Below are 17,797 nucleotides of genomic sequence, written 5' to 3'. Positions count from 1 at the left end.
TGTTATTACTTTAATATTAGTCTATTATTAAAAAGTTTTATTATGTCAATAATATATTATATTATATGATAATAATATAATATCATTAAATATATTAAATTATATCATATCACATTATTTATAATTATTGTATTATATACTATATTTTATATTATATTAATAATTACGTAGCATGCAGAATATAAATGATAGTGGCAATAATGGGTGTTTCTATTTATTTATTTTTTTTCTATTTATTTATTTATTTTCTATTACTTCTTTTACAAATTGATATTTGTTCTATTATTGGTGTATATATGTAGGGATAAATTAATTTATTTTTTTAAATTTTCATACCATATAAATAATTACAATCAAACTATATAGTTCTATAAACCTTTGAAAAAAAAAAAAAAAGAAAAAAAAGAAAGAAAACTATAAATAACTTACCTTTTAATATTTAGTGAGATAAATTGAAAATATTAAAAGGAATAAAAAATTATTATTATTATTAATTATTATAATATATATAATATTTGCTGTTGGAAACAATTAATTTATATAAAAAAAATTTTAAAAAAAATTTAAAAAAAATTTTAAAAAAAAATTAATTATTTTTTTTTTTTTTATAAAAAAGATATTATTTTTTTTACACTCCAAATTAATAGTTTTTTTGTGCTAAAAAGTCAACACAAAGAATGATAGTTTGAATGAAAATAATATATCTCTTATAGAATTTTTTGAACATTTTTTATTATTTTATTATTTTTATTTTTAAAAAAATTTTAAATAAAAATTATTTTATAATAATAAAGTTTTTATTTGTATGAAGACTTTCTTGATTCAATTAACAATTTTAGCTAACCGAAAATGGTAATAAGGAATTAATAATAAAATAAAATAAAATAAAATAAAATAAAATAAAATAAAATAAAATAAAATAAAATAAAATAAAAAGGGGATTTATTTACAAATTAGATTTATTTAATGTTTGATTTATTTTACAAAAAAAAAAAAAAAAAAAAAAGGAAAAAAAAAAAAAGAAAAAAAAAAGTATTTAAACTATAAATAGTTAAAAATCATAGTCATTTGTACCATAATAATCATTATCCATTGAATAAGGGTCATATGCATGGGTTTGTTGTTGTTGTTGTTGTTGTTCGTACTGTTGGGTATCCATAACGACTTCCTCCTGGTAACGACCAATGCTCGATTTTGATTTTCCTGAACCTAATGTACCTGAACCATAGCTACCACTCGCTCTTCTAAGATCGGGGTCTAAATCATTTTCGTTATCTGATGCATCAGGATCGGCATTCTCAGATGCTAATTTCATTAGATCATTCTTTAAGTTCATTTTTTCTTCTCTTTCTTTCTTTTGTTTACTAACTTCCTCCCTTTGTTTTCTATAGTCATCCATATCATAATTGATTTTTCCTTTAATAATATCATCTAGGATATTTGGATTTTCATTTTGTTCTCTTTTAAATTTTGCTTTTAATTGTCTTCTATCTCTATGCGGAAAAACATTCTCTAAAACTGAAAAATCTGTACCATATTTTTTTAATGCCTAAAATAATAGGTAGTAAATAGATTTATATTAATATATGAAAGGTATGATGTTAACAATAAAATAATTACAATTATAAACTCTCTTGTTTCAGCTTCGCTCCATCTTCTAGATGGTGTTCTTTTTGAAAACGAAAAGTTGGTAATATGGTCAGTGCTTTCATAAAGGACAGGTGCATCTTCAATGGTTGGATCAAGCTCGGTTGATTGTGATTTAACAGTAAGTACACCATTTACAAATTCTACTGCAGCAGAGTTATCATTTTCCATCATAGGTTGTGGTATTTGGTTTTGTTGTTGGCTACGTTGATGTCTTAAAAGTGAATTTTGATTTTGTTTTAAAGCTTTTTCTCTTTCCAAAGTTGATTTCATAGTATCACCAATAATTCTAGTTTTAATTAAATCACATAATGTATAGTTTGCAGCTTCGCTAGGTTCAATTTCTTTGAATGAGTCTTCAATTGATTTCCTTGGTTTTCTAACTTTAGGTTTGATTGATTTTCTAACTTTTTTTGGTTTTTTTTCATTATCTTTGGTACTGTCAGTATTTTGTTCATCCTTATCTTTAGGTTCAAGTTCTTCGATTTCTCTATCGAACTCTTTAATGTCTTTTTCTTCTTTTTTTACATTTTCTTCATTTTCTTCATTTTCTTTATTTTCTTCTTTATTTATATTTTCATTTTCTTCATTTTCTTCATTTTCTTCTTTATCTATATTTTTATTTTCTTCATTTTCTTCATTTTGTTCTTCTTTATCTTTGATACTTTCCTTTTCTATTGCTTTTGTTTTTTTACCTCTTGGCATTATATAAAAGTATAAAAAATAATAAATAATAAATAAAGATATGTATTTGAAAAAAAATTTGGAGTATTATAAAATAATTCCGTTTAAAAATTTTTTAAAAAAATAATTAAAAAATAATTAAAAAAAAAAAAAAAAAAAAAAAATTAAATTATTATTATAATTAATTTATTTATTTTAATTTTTTTAATTTTTATTTTTATGGTATATTAATTATTATTATTAGTAATATATAAAAATGGATTGAAAGAAGATTTCCACTTTAGTGCAATCGGTCCTTTACCAACATTATTGCCGGAATCTAATTGTGGTGGCAATGAAAATTGAACAGTTTTAATCGAGGTCATTTCCTGTAAACTTGTTAATGATGCTCTAGTAATACTACAAACTGATATACATCTAGATAGCAAGGCTGTGTTGGTTACGTTCAAATCGAGTTCAGAGTCAGTTAAACATATTGGTATGGTAATATTACCAATACCATATTTCGAAGCAGTCAATAATATGTTTCTTAAACCTTTGGCAATATCAGATGTTGTTGGTAATGCATTTTCCCCCAACGGTGTTCTATCTAAATAATAAAATTATAAAAGGTAAAACAAAATTATTAGAAATCAAGATTGTTTTTATTTTTTTTATTTTTTTATTTTTTGAATATAATACTTACTTTTACTATCAACTACTAAATGGAATACAACTTGAACATCTGAAAGATTTGAATGTTTTGTTATAAAGAAATCACCATTATTTAAAAGTGTATTTTCGCCAATTGAATGTCTAAAATCATAAATTTGTTTATCTATTGAATCGAAATGAAGTTCTGTTGACATATTGCAATATTTAATAAATTTTCTTTCATTTTCAGAGTTGAACGATAGGGAGGGATCCACAAGTAAAATAACAGCTGATAGTGAGTCTGAATATAATGTTTTAATATAATCTACTCTTTTTATTTTTCTATATTCCCCAGGTATTGATGTAATTGGTTTGCATAGTTGTAAGGGTGATTCTTCGATTAGTTTTATTTTAAATAGTTTTTTCTTTTGAACACCAACTGCAATTGTATATTCTTCAAAAAATTTACCTGTATTTATAACCAATTCTGTATTTTCATTATTATTTTTATTTTGTAAATTTGGTATTGATGCACTACCACTACTTTGTTTTCTAAGTACTGGTAAGGTATTGTTATTATTATTATTAGTATTGGCATTTGATGAGTTTGATGTATTGCTAGTTGTTGAACCTGTACTTTGCTTTCTTGGTTGTAAAAATTCACTATTATTATTTACAGAGGGTGAAGGTGTTGATTGTTGGTGTGGTGATGTTGAAACTAATTTATTGGGTGATGATGAAGATGGTGTTGATGAATCTATTTTATTATTGCTTGTAGTATTATTAATTTTGATTGGCTTTGTAGTGTCGTTTTGTTGTTGCTCGGAATTTAGTGGTGGTGAGTTTACGGGTGGTGAAGTTACAGATTGATTCTTTTTAAACCCAAAAGAGAAGAATGAGGATGCTCTTCCAAAACCTTTATCTAAATTTTGACCAATTGAATCAAGAATGCTGCCCTTTTCTTGTATTTGCTGGTTTTGTTGTGACTGTTGTTGTTGTTGTGATTGTTGTTGTGACTGTTGTGGTGGTAGTTGTTGTGATTGTTGTTGACTATTATTTTGCTGTTGATTAAAATCTTCAATTTCATCTAAATCATCTTTTGTTTTTTCTAACCAATATAAATTTGTTAAAAAATTTGAAAATTCAGATTTTTGCTTTTGTTTTAATTGGGTTATTTCATAATTATAAAACTGTTCTAAATCATCCACTTGCTTCATATTACTAGCTACAATAAGTTCGACTTGATCAGGTGGTAATGAATTTCTAAAGGCATCTTCCATTTCTTGTGAATGTCGTTCATTAATTGTTTTAAGATCATCTTGTTTCTTTACTAACTGAATAGACATTTCTGTAGCGAACAGTTCCTCTTGGCTGATAATACGCTCTCTTGTATCATGGTTTTTATTCACCAAATATAAAAATGTTGAAATTCTCTCTTCTTTTATTTGTTGATCTACAGTCTCCTGATTATTAATTAACTTGTTCCAATATGACACCTTTTCGCTATATTGACTTGATAGTGAGTTTATGATTTTTTGATTTATAATTCTATTGCTGGTGGTGCCATCTTCTTTTTTTTGGTCCTCTTCTTGATATTTTACAAAGTTACTTGTTTTAATATACTCCAGATCGCTGTGGTCTTTGGTGAAAATTTTATCTTGTTTTATCAAATTTTCAATTGTATTTAATAAACTTATTCTATAGTATATTGGTATATCGAATTCGTTCATAAACTGATCTACTGCACTTGATACCTCCTCACCCGATTTCAAATGAAATTGACCCATTACAAATTTTTTACCTACTGGGAATGACAAATTAAACGATGTGTCATATTTTACTAACATTTTATAATAATATTTAAAAAAATATATTAAAACTATAAAATATAAAATTATAAAAAAAAATTAAAAAATAAAAAAAATTAAAAATTAAAAATTTATGAAAAAAAAAAAAATAAAAAAAAAAGAAAATAAATTAATTAATTGAAATTTGATAATGTTTATTTATTTGGTTGGTTTAGAAATTTTTTTTAGATTCTTCATAAAAATCAGTTTGATATTTAACTAGTTTTCTAAATTTAGAATCTTCATTTTTGATCAAGTTTGTGGGAGTGTCAAATTCTACTAATTCACCTTTATCAACGATTGCTATTTTGGAAGAGTCGATAATCTATTCCAATAAACAAAGATTAGTATAAAATAATTAATAGTTTTAATGGTAATTTAATAAATAAAAATACTTACAGTATCAAGACGATGGGCAATCGTTAGCATACTAGAGTTAATAAAGTTTTCATCTTCTGAAAGAACAGTTTTGATTAAAGCTGCGGTTTGATAGTCGATGGCACTGGTTGCTTCGTCCATTAGAATTACTTTGGAGCCTTTTAATATTGTACGTGTTAATGATAGTAGTTGCTTTTGACCAAATGACAAACCTTCACCATTTTCAGCGATTTTGGTATTAAGTTTCTTTGGCATCTCACTGATTGCTTTGCTTAATTTAACTTTTTCTAAAGCACCCCAAATTTCTTCATCTGAATACTGATTAAATGGATCGATATTGGATCTGATGCTTCCAGTAAATACCCATGGGTCTTGTGGTACTACACCCAATGAGCTTCTGAGTTTATGTAATCCTACTTTGGATATATCAACACCATCAATTGTAATTGAACCTTTATGACACTCTACCATACGAAATAAACTTACACCAATTGTTGATTTACCTAATAAAATAAAATGTTAGTTTTATTTAACATTATGTATTCAAAAACACATGTTAATTATTATTATAATATTTACCTGCACCAGTACGACCAACAATACCAATTTTTTCAAAAGAGTTGACATTAAATGAAATGTTTTTTAAACTTGGTTCTGAATTTGGACGATATCTAATTTCAATATTGTTGAATTGAATTTCGCCTTTAGATGGCCAATTTGTTAAATTTGAATCAGTTTCTAAATATTTTTTACCTTCGGGTGGTGTTTGAATATAACTATGAATACGTTGGAATGAATTCATTTTAACCTCCAATTCCACTGATTGTTTAATTGCCCAATTTAAATAACCTGTCATACTCATAGCGGTAGATACAGCCAATACTGCAAAGCCATCGGTATTATTACTAAACAAAGAAAAAAGCGATGCAAAGAAAACGAGGGTACTGGCAAGAAATTCCAATCTAATTGAAACCCACATATTTATGGCAAAGGCAGCAAACATACATCGATTGTGAATATCAATATTATGATACATTAAATCTATGAATCTTGATTGTTGTTTAAATGATCTAATTGTTACCAAACCATTATAACATTCTTGCAATAATGAATAAATTGGGCTGAGAGTAATTGATTCCATACGACTCATTTCTCTGGCTGATGGACGGTAGAATACTTGAACAAAATAGTAAAGAACCATTAACATAAAAAATGGTATGACCATAATCGGGTTAATGTAAATAATTGATACAATACCAACTATAAATGCAGAGTAACAAAGTAATACATCTGAAAGCTTATCTAGCATTGGAACATCGATGTCACTAATATCTTTACTGAATCTATTTAATATACGGCCAGATGGGTTTTGGTCGAAAAATAAACATGATGCTGAAGAGATCGAGTCTAATAATTTATGGTGTAGATTCTTTGCACATGAAAATGTAATTGTTGCCAGCATAAAGTAACGGATTAAAACAAACAGTACAAACGCCAATATAATTATACAGTAGTATGTAATGTAAAAACCTTGACCTTTACCATTGATTGATTGCTCTGTCCATAATGTTAACCAAAAGTCCGATAGTTGTGATATAACTTGACTGGTTAAAAACAAAATAAAAGTAAAAATTATAAATGGATTTGATGCGCCATATCTAAAGTATGCTTTATAGGCATCAAACGATACGTGACCTTTGTTTCTATCTTCCTCAACTAAAAGTTTGGCTCTTTCTATTAAATCCGGGTCATGTTTATCATTTATAACTTGATTAATTAAATCTCCAGTTGATTCGCCATTGCTATGTTCATTTTCTTTTTTACCCAATTCATCAATACCTTCGGTTTCTAATTTTTTGGTTTTCATAATAGACTCGAAATCAATACCCTTTGCCTTTAATTCTTTGTATGTGCCTTGAACCAATGTTCCATTTTCAATTAAAATAATGTGGTCAGCATTTGGTATAAATTGAATTTGATGGGTAACTAATATACGAGTTTTATTTGCCATCATACCTTGAATACAATTATTGAACAGATAAGAACCTACTTCTGGATCAACAGCAGATAATGGTTCGTCCATAATAAAGCAGTCGCTATTTGAGTATAATGCACGAGCTAAAGATATACGTTGTTTTTGACCACCGCTTAAATTAATACCACGTTCACCAATTTCTGTTAAATCTAATGCAGCCATTTGTAATAAATCTTTTGTTAAGCAACAAGCCTCGATAACTTTTTTGTAATAATCCATGTCCATTGCTTTACCAAACAATATATTTTCACGCAGAGATGCACTTAATAAAAATGGAACTTGACCAGTATACGATACATTATCAGGTGCATTTACTTGACCCTCGACCTTATTAATTTCACCAAGAAGAGCATTTATAAAACTTGTTTTACCAGTACCAACAGGTGAGCAAATAATGGTTAGTTTACCTCGTGGGGCACTAAAACTAATGTTATTTAAAACATATTTGGATTCATCAGTATTTTCCTTGCCTTCAATTATAATATCAATTGGTGTTTCTTTTTTGGGTATTAGTTTGCTTGAGTCATCTTCACCATTAGTATTTGAATCATCTTCGATATCATCTTCATCCTCTTCATCATCTTGATCTATATTATCTTCGCCCCATTGAAATGTTGAGTTTTTAATACTAATATCTGTATCAGAAATAATATAGTTTGAAATTTCTGAGCATTTTAGGAATCTTTGAATTCTTCTACATGATGGCAATAATGATAATATCACATAAATATCATATGGAAACATAATTAATGGAGTTCTAAGGTTTACAAAAATGTTCATTGATGTAAAAGCAGTTTCTACTGTAATTTTATGACCCAAAAGTGAATATGTTGCAAATGTTGAAACCAATACTAAAGCAGAGGTTGTTTGAATCATAATATTATCACCGATCCAGAATAAAATTCTTTTGAACATTAACTTTAATTCTTCTTCCCTATGGCTTTCAATCTTTTTGGTAAAGTATTTTTCCCATGCATACATCTTGATAAATCTTATTCCATTGATTAGTTCGTTCGTTAAATTTGACCTTTTATCAGTATATTTTAGAGATTTATCCAAGTAGCCACTACTTTTATTACAAAAGTAAGAGTTAACAGGCATTGCTAGTAACATTATTATAAAACCGACCAAGCCACTCCACCCAACAACCAAGCATAGAAATATCAATAAAACTATAATTTGAATGGGATGTGAAAACAATTCAATACAATGGGTCCAGAAAAAGGTTTTGAATACTTCGACATCAACAGACATAAGATTTGTAATGGCACCGCTATTAAATTTTTTTTTTGAAGAGTTTGAAAGCTTTAAAGCTTTTTTGAATACTGCTGATGTTAAAGAGCCATGTACCTCTAAACTACATTTCATACCATACCAATAAAAGATCTCTTGGGTAACACCAAATGAAAAAGAGCTTAAAAATAGTAAGCAACAATATATGATTCCTATAATAATTGATTTATCTTGGCTAGTACTTGTTATATGCGATATAAAACTAAAATTTTGTTTTAAAAAATTAGTATTTATATATAATATAATTATTTTCGAGTGTAGTTACAGTTTTAAACATAATGGTGATAGAATTGATAAAAAAGTTAAAAAGATTTGAAGGAAAATTAAAATTTTGTTTTTCCCAACTATATATTCCTTATAAATATATTTAATTAAAGGATATTTTGAAAAACCCTTACTTGAGCTATTTAAACTGTTTAAATTTAAATTATTTAAATATTTTGAGGTATAGTTTGATTTTAAATAATTTGGTATATCAAAAATATCAGTCATTTCTAATGGTTCTTTAAAATATCCTCTGATTAGTAATTTAGTTACCCATCCAAAGGTAAATTTGGTTAATGGATTTGAGTTTACATATGGACATGGCTTATTATATTCTGGTTCTTCATCCTCATCCAACAGAGCATAAGACAATTTGTTTCTTATTTTATTTTTTAATTTGTTTAACATGATTCTATAATTTTATTAAACATGATTTTATTTAGATTGCAATGTACGAAATTTTGTTTATTAAATAAACAACATAAACAAAAGAATTAAACCAAAAAACACATTTTGAGAAAATTAGCAGTGTGTAATGATGCAACAATTGTGTATTTTAAAAAAAACGAATTTTTTACTTTTTTTTTTTTTAAATTATTTTGTATTTATTTTGAATTTTATTTTTAAAAATTATTATTTTTTTGATTAATCAAAAGACCAAATATAACCCATGGGGATATCATACTATTTTTGGATAAAGTAAAAATGAAAAAAAAAAACAAAAAAATTAAAATTAATATGTATGTATATTTTTTTTTTTCTGTTAAAATTATAAAAATTTTTACGTACTATTATTTTTTTTTTTATAGTTTTTTAAAGATTGTTTAATTGATTTATTTGATGGGTCAAGTTCAAGGGCTCTTTCTAAATCCAAAATTGATTCGTCAATATCATCCAAGTGTTTATTTGCAGTGGCTCTTTGTTGAAGTGCTTTGATATTCTTTGTGTCTATATCTAGGATATTGGTACAGTAGTCACGTGCATCTTTCCATTCACTAGCCATGAGAGAACATTGGACCAAATGATGAAATACATCTAATACATCTTGTTTATATTGCTCTTTTACACTTGAATAGTTCTTGGAACCAACCATTAAAAATTGTAATGCTAGCTTGAATTGATTTTTTGCAGCTTCAAAATTCTTTTCTTTAAAAAGCATTAATGCTTGGTTTTTAACTTCTAGTCCATTATGATTATCCTCTTTTTCAATGATTTTATCTCTATTATTATTTATTTGTTGTTTACTATTAACATTTTTATTTTTTATATGTCTAATGAACAAATTATCTAATGGTTGTTTTTCTGAAATTGTCATTTTTAATTGAGAGTGATATTATAACTACAATATTATATTATTATTATTATTATTATTATTATTATTATTATAATTTTATTTTAAATAATTCTATAATTTCTTCTTTTTTTTTTTTATTTATATTTTTTTTTTTAAAAAAATAAAAAATAAAAATAAATTAAATTATTTTTTTCAATGAACCCACACACAGATATGGTAATTTATTTTAGTTTTTAATATAATTATTAATTTAATTTCTTTAATAATCCATTTTATAATAATAATTGATATTAAAAAGTTTTTATAATTTCTTTTTTAATATAATTAAATGTTATTATATATAATTTTAATTATTTATTCCTAATAAAAATGTTTTCAATTTATTAAGTGAAAAAAAAAAATTAAATTAAAAAAAAATTAAAAAAAAAAAAAAAAAAAAGGGGGGAGATGGGTAAAAAAAAAAGGGGTAATGAAAAAAATAATAATAATTATATTTGTTTTATTAAGTTATTTGTCTTTTTTTATTTTTTTTTTCCTTTCTTTTTTTAATTTTTTTTTTTTTCCTTCAGACAAAAATTTATAAAATGTTTTTTAATAAAATATTGTTAATTTTATTTTTTATATTATCTTTAAATGAAAAATGTAACTATAATTATAAAATCAAATCTATAATCATTGGGGCAATACTAATTATATTTTAAATATTATATAGGCTTTTCAAAAGACCCCGTAACTATTTACAATGATCAAGTTGTTAATATTTATGGAAACTTTGGTGACTATTTGAAGATTACACCAACAATAACTATTCAAGAGAAACCATGCGAGCTTTTCGAATATGATGCTAGCCATATATCCTGTTATTTTAAAAGACTTGATGAATGTACAACCGATTTGCAAATTAATTTCTCCAATAGTAGTACTCGTGAATCTATAGTCTATTCAAATCTAGTATGCCCACCAAAACCAATTGTAGAAAAATTTATAATCAACTATGATGAAAAAAAGGAAAAGGTAACCCTAACTATTGCTGGCAATTATTTCCCAACAAAGAATCCAAATTTTTTTATTTCACTAAATAATAATAATAAGAAATATAAACAAGAAAGTGATATCTATCAAGGAGTTGATGGATCAAAAGTAGTTAAATGCAAAGGCAATTTAGAACTAAATGAAAACTATATCATTTGCAATTCAATTTCAAAAGATATATATGAAAGCCTTAAAGAAAAGAAACCAAAGGACAGTTATATGATCTTGGCACCAGACGCATCAAATATTATTGCAAATAATGATGTAAAAGACTATTTATTAAATAATACAATTTTAATAAAGAAAATATCATCAAAAGACATCCATGTTTCCAATAAAAGTTTCAAATTAATTGCCTATGTAGCTATCCCATCGTTTGTATTTTTGGTTCTTATTGTAAGTGTCTCGGTATTCATCCACAAAATTAGAAGAAATAAAAAGAAATAAATAAAAATAAATAAATTTTTTCCCTAAAAAAAATAATAAACTATAATTTTTTTACCTTTAATTTTTTTTATTTTTTTTTTTTAAACAAAGAACTTTATTTACAGGATTTTTAATGATTTATTTATAATGCTTTTATTTAATAGTTATTATTATTTACTGCCACCAATACCATTATTTCTTTTTTTATTCACCTCTAGTAATTTTATTATATAATAATATTACTATTAATATAATAAAAACCATAAAAAGGAAACCTGGTATAGCAACTAAGCCGATTAATCTTGAATCAGTGTTATTTACAACAACATCAGACCATTTTATTTCTACCAATTCTCTTTTGGTAATATTTTTACTGTGCTCTGTTTGCCCATATAGCTGCTCTAGTACCAAATAGTTGTAGAAATTCTCTCCACTAAAATCATTCAATTCTAAAACATCGGAAACATCGTCAGGAAAATTATAAATTAAAATATGGTCACTTATTTTTGATGACTCTGATAGGAATAAACTGCCATAGTTGTGTAAATCGGGTACCGAAAGGTCTGTTCTATCATAGATATCGATAGGCTTTTCACACTCTAGTCTAAGATATGCATTTACACCACCTTCAAAATTTTTACCAATAATTGTTAATTTGAATGATCTTGAAACGGCATCTTGTTGGATGAACAACTTTTTGACTAAAGGCTTTTCTGAACAAACATCATCTTTTAAAGCGGTATACTGTTGGGAAAATCCTTCTACATTCTTCATCTTGATTCTTTCTATACAGCCACTAAAAAAGGATTTATCCAAAATACATCTAATGGAGGAATTTGATGCTACCATAGGTATACATCTGTGGTATAGTTGATCTTTTCTTACTGCCTCGATATTAATTACAGGTAGTTGACTATTGGAATAAAAAAATACACCATTCAATTCTAAAATTCTTTCTTTGATTGTACTATTGCATATGGTGGACTTTAGCTCTAATAATTTAATTTGGGAATCTTCCAAACTATTTGATCTATTTTGATATTGTACCGAGACATTTGAAACTTGTGTTATATTTACTGGTTCAATATATAATATTTTTAAAAACTCTTGCTCAGTAGTTGAATCAAGATACTTGCTTACGTCACCACCCATTTCTTTTTTGACTTTTTCTCTATTTAGGTAAGCAACTCTATCATTTTTAAAAACTTGACCATTATAATTTACTTGGATTGCATCATTACCATAAATCTTTGAAAAAACATAGATTTTTAATTCACAGTTTTTAAAACTATAAGAGACCAAATCAATTTTTAATTGTTTATCTGTTAAAAAAAAAAAATTAGTTTTTTTAAATAATTTTTGATTAAAAAAAATATTTAATTTAAACTTACCTGGAACATTTGTTGGAGTTTGACTGGGTTCTTCTGAACCTAAAATATTACAATTAATTTTACTTAATATTAAAAATAATATTAGAAATACTAATTTATTTATACTATAAAACATTCTATAAAAAAATAGGAGCAATAATTTTAAAAAACAAAAAAAAAAAATAATAACCCAATGAGGTAAATTTTTTTTTTTTAAATTTTAAGTGGGTGATTAAATAAATACAAAAATAAATTAAAAAAAATATTATTATTATTATTTCTTTTATTAATATATTATTTTTTTTATTTATTTTAAGTATATATAAAAATTATAACACCCAAAAAAAAAAAAAAAAAATTAAAATTAAAATTAAAATTAAAATTAAAATTAAAATTAAAATTAAAATTAAAGCTATACAAACTATTTTTTTCTTTCATACATTTATACTTAATTTATATGAGGGTTTGATTTAATGAAAACTATTTTTATTTTTATTATTTACACTCAAAAAAAAAAAAAAAAAATTGATTATTTGTGTTTAACCAAAACTAATTTATAATAAATTGATAATATCTTTTAAAGTACAATTTGGCTTTGCTGAAGACCAAGCTGCTGTTATATAAAGTAAACTTGCAAAAATATTGAAATAATTTGTCCATGGTAGATATTGAGGGAAAAAGGCTAAATATAATGAGTATATGGTACAAAGTGATAATCCGGTCTAAAATAAAAAATTAATATTTAATTTTTTTGGTTTTTTTGATTTTTTGATTTGCTTACCTGTCTTTTCCATGAAGTGTTTCTAGTCAATAAAAATGAAGAAATAAAAAATATCCAAGATTTTCTTGCTGCATTTGATATAGCTTCTAATAATAATAAAGATATATGGTTTCTGGTCTCTTGTTGGCCTAACGATGGTACAACAACATGAAGTAGTCTAGATTTTTTCTGCTTTCCAATATACATTAAAATTCTGCTTATACTAACCCAAATACCTAATAAAAAATTTGATGTAATTAAAACTCTACGAGCATATTTTAATCCCCATGCATTTCTACCTTGTTCATCTTCCATATCTCTTACTTTTTTCTTTAAAACTTCTATTTCATTTAATATAAAATTAATTTGACTTATAAAATCTTCTTTTTGTTGTTGTGAAATTATTAAATTTTGACTACCACTGGTATTATTGGTATTTGAACCATTTGAACCATTTGAACCATTTGTACTATTTGTGCCATTTGTACCATTTGTACCATTCGTATTGCCATTATTATTGATATTACTATTGTTATTACCATTTTGGCTACTATATAAGCTATATTGAGATAAGAATGGTGGGGTTTGGGATGATTGATTTGGTGATGATGATAGCTGTTGTTGTTGTTGGAGATAATATTGGAAAACTCTATTTGGGATTCTATTATTATTACAATTATTTACACTTTGAGAACTACTATTCACATTACCATTATTATATGGTAATGTTGTGGTGACTGATGATGAGTTCATTAAATTTAGAAATGGTGTACTTTTACTTCTTTTTATTGAGGAATCTATGCTATTAGTATTATTATTATTATTATTATTATTATTATTATTATTATTATTATTATTATTATTATTATTATTATTATTATTATTATTATTAAAACTGAAAAATGAATTTAATGATTCATCTTTTTTTTTTAAATTATTACTGGTAGAATCAAAATTATATGGCATTTGGGATCCACTATATGGTGAAAAATTACCATTAGTTGTAGGGGGAGGTGAAGATGAATAACTGTCATATGAAGATTCCATTATAGGTGGTAAGAGCTCATTAATATTACCATTATTATTATTTAAACTACCCCCATTACCATTATTACTATTATTATTGTTATTATTATTGTTATTATTATTATTATTATTATTTTCAAATAACATTTGTATTGTATAATTTTTTATTGAGTGGATTTATTTGTATTTTAAGTGAGATTGATGTGGTTATTTTTATCTCTTGTCTCTTTTGCCTAATGAAGATTTTTTTTTTTGATAACAATTAAAAAATTAAAAAAAAAAAAAAAAAAAAAAAAAAAAAAATTAAAAAAATAAAAATTTAAAAAAAAAAAAAAAAATTATAATTTTAATAAATAAAAATAAATATATTAATAAAAAAGAGTACCCAATTGGTTATTTTTAGAAAAACATATTGATTTTATTGTTTTTATTAAATAAGGAAAATAATTTTTTTTTTTTCACAACCTTCTATTTTTTAAAAATTTACACACAATTAAAATTTAAAATAAAACCATATTTATAAAAATAATTATGTTATGTTAAAATAAATAAATAGATTTTTATTTTACCCATTTATATCAAATAATCACCAAAACCCAAATTGAAATTTTTTTTTTTTTAAAATGTCCCATAAATTTGTGTTTTGTGAATTTGGGGCAGTTAAAAAATTGATTTCAATTTTTGGAAGTGCGTCACTGAACGTCATCTGGGGATGCGTGCGGACTTCAAATCCGTAGCCCAAGAAATTGGGAGTTGTTCGATTCAACCTGAGGCGTGTTTTTTTTTTTTTTTTTTGATAATTTTTATAAGATGGAGAATACAAAAAAAAAAACAACCACAAACAATTAGCAACATCAACGAAGAATATAGAAAATTCAAAAGAAGAATAGCAAGAGCATACTTCATCAGCATCAAATCATTACCAAATATCAACAGTTTAGAATATTTTCTTTAAATACTTTATAAAAAACATTAAATAAAATTTTACTTAAGATTTTTTAAAAAAAAAAAAAAAAAAAAAAAAAAAAATTTTACTGATTAATTTAAAACATTTGCTTTTAATTATCTTCGCTTTTAAAAAAAAAAAAAAAAAAAAAAATTAATTTTTATGAATAAAAAAATAAATAAAAAAAAATTTATAAACCTAAAAAAGATATTTTTAAATAAACCTAAAAAAGATTATATAAATAAAAAAAGATATTATATAAAATATTCCAACCTGCACTAACCAAAGAAAAAATGTAATGTGTGATTATTTGTATAGAATTTAAATAAATCTTTATTTAAAATTAAATATTTATGAATATAGTTCTATAAGATTGAATATTTGCATAGAAACTATTCAAAATTTTTTTATTTATTATTAAAATAAGTGTTGCTAAACCAGTCAAGACCTAATTATTTAGAGAAAAAAAATTTGGTTAATCAAAATGATTTAAATTTATAATTTTAAATATATATTATTAATAATTACCCTGATAAAGACCGTCACCTGAGGTTGCTCTAGTTTCTTGGATATACCATTTTCTTTGACGGAGGGAGTGGAGATTTAGTTTATCAGTTATCTCAGGAGCCAACATTGCATTTGGAAGATCCTGTTTGTTACAGAAAACTAAAAGAAGGACATGACCTAAATCATCTTCATTGAGCATTTTTTGGAGTTCATCACGTGCTTCTTGAATTCTTTCTCTATCGTTTGAATCGACGACAAAGATGAGACATTGAGTATTTTGGTAATAATGTCTCCATAATGGTCTAATTTTATCTTGACCACCGACATCCCAAGAGGTAAAGTTAGTGTTTTTGAACTCTACTAAAATTATGAAAAAATAAAGTTATTTTAGAATACCAAACAAATTTTATATGAATTATTGAATTGAATATAAAAAAAATTATTAATTTCCAAATAGGTAGAAAATTTTTTTTAATTAATTAAAATTTAAATTAAAAAAGTTTAAAAGAACTTTTTTTTTAGCCCTTTTATTTCTTTTATATTTTAAACTTATCTACTATAAAATTTCTATTTGAATATACCATTAATTGATACACAAATATAATTTTAATAGTTGTATTAGAAGAAAAAAAAAAAAAAGAAAAAGATAATTTGCACCTATATATTGCATGTAATAATCTATTTCTTGCTGTTTTTAAATAATTAACTTACCAGTTTCAATATTGAAACCATCAGCTGGAGTTGTGGTAACAATCTAAAAATGATAATAAAAATAGATTGTCAGTTAAAAGAAAAAAAAAAAATTTTTAATTATACTTACTTCACCTAATCCCAGTTTGTTTAAAATTGTTGTTTTACCAGCAGATTCAAGACCAACCATTAAAAATTTCAAATCTTTTTTGCCAAAGAAATAGCTGAATTTAGATTCTATAGACATAAATAAAAATATAGATGATTAATATATTAAATTGAATATATAAAAAAATAGAAATAAATAAAAATAAAAACTAATGTTAATCATAAAAAAAAAAAAATTTTAATATAACATTTTTTAATTTTAAAAAAAAAAAATATAAAAAAAATAAAAATTTTATTAATTTACACCAAAATGTGTAAGGTAAAAGATGGGGTTGCATTATAAATGAGGTATTTTTTTAAAAAATCTTTCTTAATGATATAATTTATATTATTAGAGAGATATTCTTTATTCAAAATTTTAAAAAGTTGAATTTTAGTAATGACAATCACCAACATCAAGGAAGAATTTTGGATTCAAAAGAATGAAAATAGATAGAATAGAATTTTTCTTTAATTTTTTTAATTATTCAAACTTCAGCGGAACCAAGACCAACCATTAAAATTTCAAATCTTTTTTGCCAAAAAATTGGCTGGTCATGGATTGTGTATACATAAATAAAAATATAATACTGAATTGAAAATATATAAAAAAAAAAAAAATTATTAAACCACAAAAAAAAAAAAAAAAAAAAAAATGATATGTAATTATTAATTTTTGTCAAAAAAATAAAAAAAAAAAAATAAAAATTTTTTTTATAAAATTATATGCACACACAAAAAAAAAGATTTTTTTAAATAAAATAAAAATTAAAAAGTTCTTTTTTTTTTTTTTTTTTTTTTTTAAAATTTTTTTTTTT

General features: G+C 24.1%; 8 protein-coding genes across 8 annotated transcripts; 1 reads left to right on the top strand and 7 right to left on the bottom strand.

The window, feature by feature from the left end:
- Nucleotides 1–1,051: 1,051 nt before the first annotated feature.
- DICPUDRAFT_76451 (uncharacterized protein) lies at nt 1,052–2,352 on the bottom strand (the record flags this gene model as incomplete). The annotated part of the gene is made up of 2 exons (XM_003285465.1): nt 1,052–1,549; nt 1,621–2,352. 2 exons carry the CDS (start codon nt 2,350–2,352, stop codon nt 1,052–1,054), a joined length of 1,230 nt encoding a protein of 409 aa, XP_003285513.1.
- Nucleotides 2,353–2,558: 206 nt separating this feature from the next.
- DICPUDRAFT_29459 (uncharacterized protein) lies at nt 2,559–4,811 on the bottom strand (the record flags this gene model as incomplete). Its single annotated transcript, XM_003285464.1, has 2 exons — nt 2,559–2,920; nt 3,017–4,811. 2 exons carry the CDS (start codon nt 4,809–4,811, stop codon nt 2,559–2,561), a joined length of 2,157 nt encoding a protein of 718 aa, XP_003285512.1.
- Nucleotides 4,812–4,983: 172 nt separating this feature from the next.
- Nucleotides 4,984–9,189, bottom strand: ABCC9 (uncharacterized protein; the record flags this gene model as incomplete). The annotated part of the gene is made up of 4 exons (XM_003285463.1): nt 4,984–5,136; nt 5,211–5,692; nt 5,769–8,719; nt 8,783–9,189. 4 exons carry the CDS (start codon nt 9,187–9,189, stop codon nt 4,984–4,986), a joined length of 3,993 nt encoding a protein of 1,330 aa, XP_003285511.1.
- A 373-nt stretch (nt 9,190–9,562) lies between these two features.
- DICPUDRAFT_29500 (uncharacterized protein) lies at nt 9,563–10,096 on the bottom strand (the record flags this gene model as incomplete). Its single annotated transcript, XM_003285462.1, has 1 exon — nt 9,563–10,096. One exon carries the CDS (start codon nt 10,094–10,096, stop codon nt 9,563–9,565), a length of 534 nt encoding a protein of 177 aa, XP_003285510.1.
- Nucleotides 10,097–10,659: 563 nt separating this feature from the next.
- Nucleotides 10,660–11,579, top strand: DICPUDRAFT_97069 (uncharacterized protein; the record flags this gene model as incomplete). The annotated part of the gene is made up of 2 exons (XM_003285487.1): nt 10,660–10,717; nt 10,788–11,579. The coding sequence occupies 2 exons, from the start codon at nt 10,660–10,662 to the stop codon at nt 11,552–11,554; spliced, it is 825 nt and encodes a 274-aa protein (XP_003285535.1). The 3' UTR covers nt 11,555–11,579.
- Nucleotides 11,580–11,607: 28 nt separating this feature from the next.
- DICPUDRAFT_93957 (uncharacterized protein) lies at nt 11,608–13,092 on the bottom strand. The gene is made up of 2 exons (XM_003285461.1): nt 12,925–13,092; nt 11,608–12,855 (listed from the first exon to the last, which is right to left on the bottom strand). Exons 1-2 carry the CDS (start codon nt 13,037–13,039, stop codon nt 11,738–11,740), a joined length of 1,233 nt encoding a protein of 410 aa, XP_003285509.1. The 5' UTR covers nt 13,040–13,092; the 3' UTR covers nt 11,608–11,737.
- A 365-nt stretch (nt 13,093–13,457) lies between these two features.
- Nucleotides 13,458–14,853, bottom strand: DICPUDRAFT_97067 (uncharacterized protein; the record flags this gene model as incomplete). Its single annotated transcript, XM_003285460.1, has 2 exons — nt 13,685–14,853; nt 13,458–13,625 (listed from the first exon to the last, which is right to left on the bottom strand). The coding sequence occupies exons 1-2, from the start codon at nt 14,834–14,836 to the stop codon at nt 13,458–13,460; spliced, it is 1,320 nt and encodes a 439-aa protein (XP_003285508.1). The 5' UTR covers nt 14,837–14,853.
- A 1,096-nt stretch (nt 14,854–15,949) lies between these two features.
- DICPUDRAFT_46140 (uncharacterized protein) lies at nt 15,950–17,079 on the bottom strand (the record flags this gene model as incomplete). Its single annotated transcript, XM_003285459.1, has 4 exons — nt 15,950–16,083; nt 16,164–16,502; nt 16,854–16,896; nt 16,963–17,079. 4 exons carry the CDS (start codon nt 17,077–17,079, stop codon nt 16,043–16,045), a joined length of 540 nt encoding a protein of 179 aa, XP_003285507.1. The 3' UTR covers nt 15,950–16,042.
- Nucleotides 17,080–17,797: the final 718 nt, after the last annotated feature.

Source organism: Dictyostelium purpureum (genome assembly GCF_000190715.1).
Source record: "Dictyostelium purpureum unplaced genomic scaffold DICPUscaffold_47, whole genome shotgun sequence".
Taxonomy (NCBI): Eukaryota; Evosea; class Eumycetozoa; order Dictyosteliales; family Dictyosteliaceae; genus Dictyostelium; species Dictyostelium purpureum.
Note: the sequence above shows the minus strand (reverse complement) of the source record. Positions and strands in the feature narration are given on the sequence as shown.